The sequence below is a fragment of the Polistes canadensis genome, unplaced genomic scaffold (genome assembly GCF_001313835.1).
Source record: "Polistes canadensis isolate GaletaPanama2010 unplaced genomic scaffold, ASM131383v1 scaffold_113, whole genome shotgun sequence".
In the NCBI taxonomy this organism is placed as follows: Eukaryota; Metazoa; Arthropoda; class Insecta; order Hymenoptera; family Vespidae; genus Polistes; species Polistes canadensis.
This window is the reverse complement of record NW_014569660.1, coordinates 270922-279660: the sequence shown is the minus strand read 5'-3', so window position 1 is coordinate 279660 and position 8739 is coordinate 270922. Positions and strand designations below refer to the sequence as shown.

General features: G+C 36.3%; 1 protein-coding gene across 1 annotated transcript in view; it reads right to left on the bottom strand.

Moving 5' to 3' along the window:
- Positions 1 to 8593, bottom strand: part of LOC106787735 (calponin homology domain-containing protein DDB_G0272472-like) — an 86604-nt gene extending 78011 nt beyond the window's left edge. Inside the window, exon 1 of the mRNA XM_014750353.1 lies at positions 8490 to 8593. Within this exon, the coding sequence (XP_014605839.1) occupies positions 8490 to 8564 (75 nt within the window). The 5' untranslated portion in view covers positions 8565 to 8593. The remainder of the gene's footprint in view (positions 1 to 8489) is intronic.
- Between the last annotated feature and the right edge of the window lie 146 nt (positions 8594 to 8739).

Here is an 8739-nt window from a genome sequence, read left to right as displayed (position 1 = left end):
TGTGCGCGCGCATATCGTAAATACCGAGACTAACTTCATCCCGTTAATTTTCTGTCGCTTGAAGTGTGTCGCGCCTATCGTAAAAATTTACTCTTCATCCTTTTTTTTCTTTTTTTTCTCCCAAACGCGCCGAAAAAAAATATATATAACTTCGAAAACTGATCAAAGCCATAGTATCGCGTTGAGAAGTTTAATTCGAAAATTATTTCGCTAAGTTTCACGGACGTAATTCGTTAGGTTTACTTTTTTTTCGAAATCTCAAGCCAATCTTTTCCCCTTTCACCCGTTGATCCTCTCCTTTCACGAGAACAAAAGAATTAGAAGAAGAAGAAGAAAAAAAAAGTTGTAACACGAAAAGAGAGGAAAAACGTGGACACAAAAAAATGTACAGGCAAACATTGAAGAAGTTAGGAGTTAGGGGGGTGGGAGGTTGGGGGTGGGATTCTAGTAAAAATTATAGGGAAGGGAAATATACGATGAGGAATGCGAATCCTGAAAAGAGATAAAGACAGGAAGGGGTTTTTCTAGGGGATGGTGTGAGTTGAGCATAGGTAGATCAGGGGAACGGGGGTTGGAGGAAAGGGTTGCTAAAAGTAGCTTTATTTATGTGGCTTAGGAAATATCGATCTGGCACGTCATTCGGGAGTAGTTCGGCCAGCTAGAAAACTTTGTTGTTCGGAAACTGCAAGTTTCGCGGTGAAACTCTCTCTTGCACAAACAGGTGGAACGGGCTGATCTGGCGCCACTGATGCACACACATCACATATACGTTAGTATGAGTGTACCTGTGTGTGTGTATATATATATATGGGGATCGTATTACTCACCCCTAGGATCATACCATCATCCTTTTTGTATGTGTAGAGGAAAAGCTAGACAGATATACACACACATAAACACACACATACATATATAGACAGGAAGAGGGAGTCATGCATGTAAAGTGTGAGGGAAGAGGGGGTACGTGTTGCGTTCCACAACCCGAATAAGAGGAATGGAAAGTTAGAAAGAGATGGTAAGGGGTTAGGAAGTGAGAGGGGGTGGTGGTAGCTCGTGCGCACGACCACCAACCCAATACAAGCAACGTTACCAACAACCCTCTTTGCACGTCGACGATAATATTACGAGAGGGGTTGAGTTGGAAGAAAGGTGGTGGAGGGGCCGACAAACAACCGGCTACCCCCAGCCTCCAACCCACCCCTTCCTCCCAATGGCCCGTTCCGATGCCAGAGGGATTCAAGGAAAAACTCCCAGGGTCAAACTCCCCAACAACAACCCCACCCCCTCCGCCCCCTTTTTACCAACAACAACGAGGTAGATCGTGTGTTTTATAAATGATCCTACTACTACGTTCCTTTTCTTTTCTTTTCTTTTTTTCTTTTAATCTTTTTCTTTTCTTTTCCTTTTTCAAAGAAAAATAACGACTTCGATTTCGTACGTGAGCTAATATTTTTTTTATTTTCAATAGAAATTTGCTAAATTGTTTTTTAAAAGTGAGAAATTAACAAGGACTCAAATCAAAGAACCATACGGTAAGCGTAAGGTTTTCTTATTTTCCGTTTAATTATTCTTTTACAAATCATTATGGTAGAATAGAAAATTTGGATTATAAAAAAATAATATCTCAGAGATTATTATTGGAAATGGAGATTTTAAATAATTAAGCTAAATAAATTAAGAGGATACTCCCCTTTTAACTTGTCAGCTCTTTTTTGCAAGCTAGAATGTTTTATACCGATTCACCAATGCAGCAACAGCAGCACCCCAAGCACGTGACATTTAATATTATTGAGAATATCACGAGAAGAAAAAAAAATGAAAGCAACCCCTGTTCTCCCCCGCTCCCCCTATCCCATCACCCTATACAGTGATATTAAAAATTCCGATTTAACGTGCCAGAAGAGAGTAAGATATCACGAGAACGTTGCTCTACAAAGTCTAAGAGAACGATGATATTGATCCTTTTTCAGGAGTGGTCTCAATGTACATAGGTGGTACGTTGACGTTCATTCTCACGAACCAAGAAGTAATAGGAAGACAAAAAAGAACGACGAAGACGACGACGACGACGACGATGATGCATCGAGTCGAGGTTAAAAAAAAAAAACCACGAAGGATAAACTTTAGACAGGAAATTTTTGTTATATCAATGAAACTATTCCCCCCAACCCGTCGTGGCAGCCGTTCTCGAAGTATTGTAAAAGAAATCAAGTGAAAAGGTAGGAAAAAAGTAGTTAAAGGGAGGAAAAAAAATAGGAAAGATCGAAGTGTCTCCATCGAAAGAGAAAGCTCCACTTTAATCCGAGACACTCGACCACAACAACAACAACAACAACAACAACAGTATAAACATCAACAATCGGTGCCATATAGAATAGAATTATTTTGGGATAAGGATAATCGAGTAGGAAAATGAACTAATTTGCACTGCGAATGTTTTGTGTTAGCCCCTGGACATGGAACCATTATAGGGATCTTTGTATATGTGTATCTGTGTGTGTTCGCGCCAACACCACCCGGTCAACTTCCCCCGCTATGAGGTTTGAGAGAATCCTTACTAACACTACTACGAACAGCTACCAGAAGTAATAGTAGTAGTAGTATCAGCACCAGCACCATCAGCAGCTACAGCAGCAGCAGCAGCAGCAGCAGCTACAGCAGCACCAGCAGCAGACACAGTCTCTCTCACTCTCCTACTATTCACCGTCGCCACACCCCACCAACGTGACCTGCCCGAGAATCAATACAGCTACCGACCGGTGCCCCAACCCTCTCCGGTCCAACCAACCCCCCAACCCCGACCATCAAATCCCCTCCCAGTGATTCTGCCGAGCTTCACTATGTGCACCTATCTGTAGTATCTGTTCATAGTTGTGCGCTGGCGCACGTTTCACCCACCACCAGCACCACCACCATCACCACCATCAGCAGCAACCCCTATTTTACACGCTACGCAACAGCTCCTCTTCTCCTCTTTTCAACATTCTCGAGTGCCGATTCCCATTCTGGATTCGCAGCTTCAATCCTCACCCCTTACTCCTCTTCACAGCCAGCTCCTATCACCCTCAACACACACATACACACAAACCTATATATATATATATGCATACAGAGAAGTCGTGTTCCATCGACCAACCCTCACGTCTTTCCTCGTGTCTACTGGGTTTCTCTCTCTTTCTCACTGTCTGTCTGTCTGTCTGTCTGTCTCTCTGTTTTGGTCTCTTTCTATCTTCATACTTATCCGAGAGTATACCCTGAATATAAGCTCACTCGGCCAACCACCCCGAACGATCCTTTTAAATCGTCGGTTACGGGAAAATACCTACGACCGAATAAGTACCATGAACTTCAACAGTTTAACAAATGTTTCCTATCCCATCGGGGAAAAAATAATACTTATACTATGACGTCAGAAGAGAAACTATAATGTAAGTTTACTTTGAAAATATTCATTCCTTTTTGATATAAAACTTAAAGAATCTTGTAACACTTCAATAAGAACAGAGCAAGAACTGTTAGAACTTTATAAAACTTCGGACAATGAATTTAAAGGTTCCACGTGTTCAGTAATTTCTACGTTACAACTGCAATTTAAGATCTTCAGGTATAGGATTGAAAAATCAGTTTGAAGAATATTAAACTGAAGCATTATTTTAAGGCCCTATGATGATAGGACCCATTAGAACTTCATAAGACCTTAAACAAGGAATTAGAAAGATCCACATGTTCAGTAATTTCTACGTTACAACTGCAATTTAAGATCTTCAGGTATAGGATTGAAAAATCAGTTTGAAGAATATTAAACTGAACATTATTTTAAGACCCCATGATGATAGGACCAGTTAGAACTTCATAAGACCTAAAACAAGGAATCAGAAGTACCCACGTGTTCAGTAATTTCTACGTTGCAACTGCAATTTAAGATCTTCAAGTATAGGATTGAAAAATCAGTTTGAAGAATATTAACTTGACTATTATTTTAAGGCTCCCTGATGATAAAAACCTTAGAATTCAGTTTTTGTGCTTATTCTTCAGGTTAGATGAATTTTCGTTTTCATTTAACGTGAGGGGGCGTTAAAAAAATATAAATAATCATTGAAAATGGGTATACGGGTTTAAGTTTTGGATATTGGACGAAATGATAGTTCAAACGAAAGTTGGGTAGGAGCTCATACAGCAACGTAGTGTGTCTACTTTCGAAACTACCCCGTTAATGGTCGCTTCCGCGGATCGTCTAGAAACTCTTGGCTAAGTTCTCTTACGGAAGAGTAGTCCTGGCTTTAATCCCTTTTGGCAAGTTTTGCGAACTCGTATAAGCCAGCTTCCGGAAAGTTCTTGCTTCTCTTTCTCATTCTCTCTCTCTTTCTCTTTCACTTTCTGGCTGTTAACCAAAGTGTCGATGATGTTCACCAATGGATTCGTCTAATTTATCCCGCGTATTTTCATATTATGTTATTATCACAAACATTAATTACATTAACTAAGATCATTTCAATCGATTCCTATTTAAAAAAAAGTTAACTCAATAAACAAGATGAAAATGTTTTTATTTGAATATTTCGTTAAAACTTTAGTCACGCGTTGTAATTTGATCATTTCTAAACATGACGTATTATTTATTACTTTGAACAATTTCAAATTTCTACGATACGTTAAATAAACGCGATGATCAACATAATCCTAAATTCTTTTAATCAAATATTGAAAAATAAAAAGTGGACGATATGAAAGTAAAACAAAATTCTGTTTGATAGCAGACACAAGCCTTGAAAAAAAAGGGAAAATTAAATTCCAATAAGGGACGGGGATAGGCCCACCTCTTTTTATGATGACCAGGAACTTGGAAAGTTAACTGGGCAAAGTAAAAGGTTAGAAATGTTCAACGGGATATCCTTCATCTCATCCAAAGGACTCAACCCTAAAACTTTTTATCATTAATGAGTTATTCTCCATGAAACTTTTGAATTCAACTCTTTCTCTTTTTCAACCCTCCTCCTCCTCCTCCTCCTCTTCTATTTCCTTTTCTAAAAACTCTCACCCCCAATTCATCTTTTCAAAAGTTCTTGCGTACACGTCGTCTCGTCCAGGGAAAGAGTTATCTCGCTTCGAAAGAACTTTCTTCTTCTTCTTCTTCTTCTTCTTTGATTTTTTTTTTCTTTTATCTTTTTAAACTGGAACTTTTTTTTTCTTCTGGAGTTGGGGGAGGGGTGGGTGGATGAAGGGTAATAGTAAAGGAGGAAGAAAATTCGGCTGATTCTCTGTTATTTCTTTCTCTTTCTCTCTTTCTGTTTTCTTTTTCTGTTTTCCATTCGCAAGTTTTTCAACCTTGCAATCTCGTTAACGTTAAGACGCCATTCTTTTCTTACATCTTTTTAAAATCCAGTTCGATATTCATAAATCATTTACCTTTCCTTTTCCCTTTTTCTTTTACTTTTTCTTTTACTTTACTTTACTTAACTTTTGTTCATTTGATTTTTTCTTTCCTACTTGTTACTTCTTTTATTCCCGTTAACCCAAGTAAGAAAATCTAAGTAAGATATAATCTGACGAAGGTAATGTTAAGATCCGTTTTACGTGCTACCAACCGATCAATCCCATAAACAAAGAAATGACTCCTTTCGCGTGACCTTTGACGACACACGCGAAAACAAAGTCCCGTATTATTTTGATTAACATTATCAGCCAACTTTATTATTATTATTATTATTATATTGATCTATAACGAACAATATTTCATTTTAACGAAAATTAGAAATGAGTAATTTGGTAAGTGTGCAAGATGAACAAATAAACAAATGAACAAATGAAACTTTCAGTTAAATATAATTAACATATATTATCAGAGTCACTTAATTATATTTATTAACATTATCAGCCAACTTTATTATTATTATTATATTGATCTATAACGAACAATATTTCATTTTAACGAAAATTAGAAATGAGTAATTTGATAAGTGTGCAAGATGAACAAATAAACAAATGAACAAATGAAACTTTCAGTTAAATATAATCAACATATATTATCAGAGTCATTTAATTATATTTTTGATCGATCATTTTTAGCGGATTAAAATAAAATTGCAAACAAAAAAATAAAAAAATGTGGACAAATATTTTCGTTTGATCCGTTAAAACGGGGATAAAGTCCCCCCCCCTTTCGTCTTTGAATATCGTTTCCAGGTTACGTGGATTGGCCTGGAAAGGAGCGTCACGCGTTTAAACTATGAAAGCTATGTATGCGTCATCGGAACAACCCGATTAGTGACGCGATTGGTTGACGTGACCTGTCACTAACACGCGACGACAATGACGATGCCCTCAAGAGCTAAAGAATTCCTGGAACATTGAATTTCGAAGAGAGACAGACATAAAAAGAAAGAAAGAGAATATGGTACTAACATGATTTATTAATACCTAATTAACGATCGTTAAATTAAACAAACAAAAATACCTACGTAAGAAGTTATATTTCTTTCACGTTAACAAAACGAACATAACCTCAATAACATCAAAAATAACTTCAATTATCTCGCATACCAATATATATATATATATATATATATATATATATAAGATGATAATATGATAAAAATAAAATGAAAATATTAAATAACATTGATAAAGGTTTTAATTAATATCTACAATCCAATTTATTTATTTATTTACGAGTTAACTTCATGTTGGTAAATTTGAAATCGCTTTTTCCCGCGCATTGKAAATTATCTCGACAACTTCGTGGTGTTGATTTTTCGATCGCATCTAAATTCACGCGGCAAAAGAAATATAACTTCAAAAATATAATATAAAATAAAATAATTACATTTTTTWAAAATATGAACAGTTCCAATAAATATTATTCTATTGAAATTATATATATTGTGTCGAGAAAATAATTTACAAAATTAATTACACCCCTCAAAACAAAATGGCGATATGAATTATGCAATACGATTGCCAAAAAAATAAATGAAAAGAAAAAAAGATCAATCCAATGGGGTTCATCAACGAATCGTGAAAAAAAATATTAATCGTGATAATTTAGAAAAAAAAGTTCGAAGTATAAACAAAACGAAAAGACAGAGCTATGAGAAAAAAGAAAAAGAAAAAGGTTTAGGTAGGTAGGTAGGTAGGTAGGTAGGGTAGATAGAAAGGGCTGAATAAATTCCTAGGGATAATCCTTTTCGTCGAAGGACGAAAATCGATTGGATGATGATCCGAAGGGTAGGGTAGGGGGTTGAAATGGGAGACGGACACCCTCGTTGAGAAACGGGTCGTCGTACTTTACACACACACACATATATATATATACAGGGTGGCAAAAAAAAATAAAGACGCGACGTCTCGTCGGAAATTGAAGAAGAGTCCAAGTTGAAAGTAGGTGGAGCAGTCGTGTGTCCAGGAAAATGAAAGAGAGAGAGAGAGAGAGAGAATAAATGTGAAGAGTGACTGAATAAGAAAATGAAAGAGAGTGAGCGAGAAAGAGAGAGTGAAAGAGTGAAAAAGAGAGAAAGAGAAGGGGAAGGTAGCAACCGTTTCTATTCCGGGCGTACTTTTGCGAACGATTCCTGAAAGCTCGAGGGTGCAGCGTGGAGCACGACTCTCTATTGATTTCTCGTATTAAAGGGAATCTACTGGTAAGCAAGTCAACTAACTACTTCCCTACAATATCTATCCACCGTACACTTTATATTTTACAATTTTCATTTAATATTTATTATTATTTATCCATCAAACACATTTATTTCAACTAATTTTATTTTTCTTCTAATTTTGCTTCTTGTTTTTCTTTCGTCAGTATTTTCATATATCTCTCTCTCTCAACCGATATAAAAAATATATGAAATATTATATTTATATCAATTGGAGAATACTTATAATCTGGATTATTGTGACAAACATAATTTTATTTTTTGTTCACATTAATATCATCAATGTTATATTTCAATTAAATGTCATTTGTGTGTTCACTTCATACTCGTCTAATATTTTTTTATTTAATATGACACATATGTATATATGTGCATAAAAATAATGTGCATCTATAAACAAAACGAGCATAATAAAAATTGCAAAATACCTCCCCCAAAAAGAAGACAGAGAGACGTTTTAATTTTTAAGTAAAAAGAATAGAAAAAGGAAAAAAAATACGATTAATTATTAATTAACATACAATTAAACGTAGTTTACAAAATTGTATCCAGTATCAATTTTAAAAAATATATATGCAAAGTTAAAAGACAACCCGTGATCTTTCATTATCGTTCCTCTTCCTCCGGTTTTACCTTTAGTGAATTCCGTTCGTCCAACGACCTTTCCTACCACCACCACCACCACCACCACCAGCCCCCCCCTGTTCCCCTGCGTTCTCCCCCCCATCCTTTCCCTCCATCTCTCTCTCTTTCTCTAACTCTCGTTGATGTTATCATCATCATTATTACCAGCCTTGTGACAAGTTTAATAATAGAATGAAATTGGATTTCACTCACCACGACCAGTGCGTGCGTCAGAGCAGTCGATGACCTCGACCTCCTTGGTGTCATTCCGACGACCTCGCCCCTCATGATACTCTCCACGACTGCGCAAACATAAATTTATTATTTTCATTTACACAACACACACACACACACACACAGAGACATTTGTTCGATTAGTTTATTACACAACATTCCCTTAAGAATTTTTTATTTTCGAGCAAACAACTGAAATTTCATATTACAATCGTAGAACAAATGAACA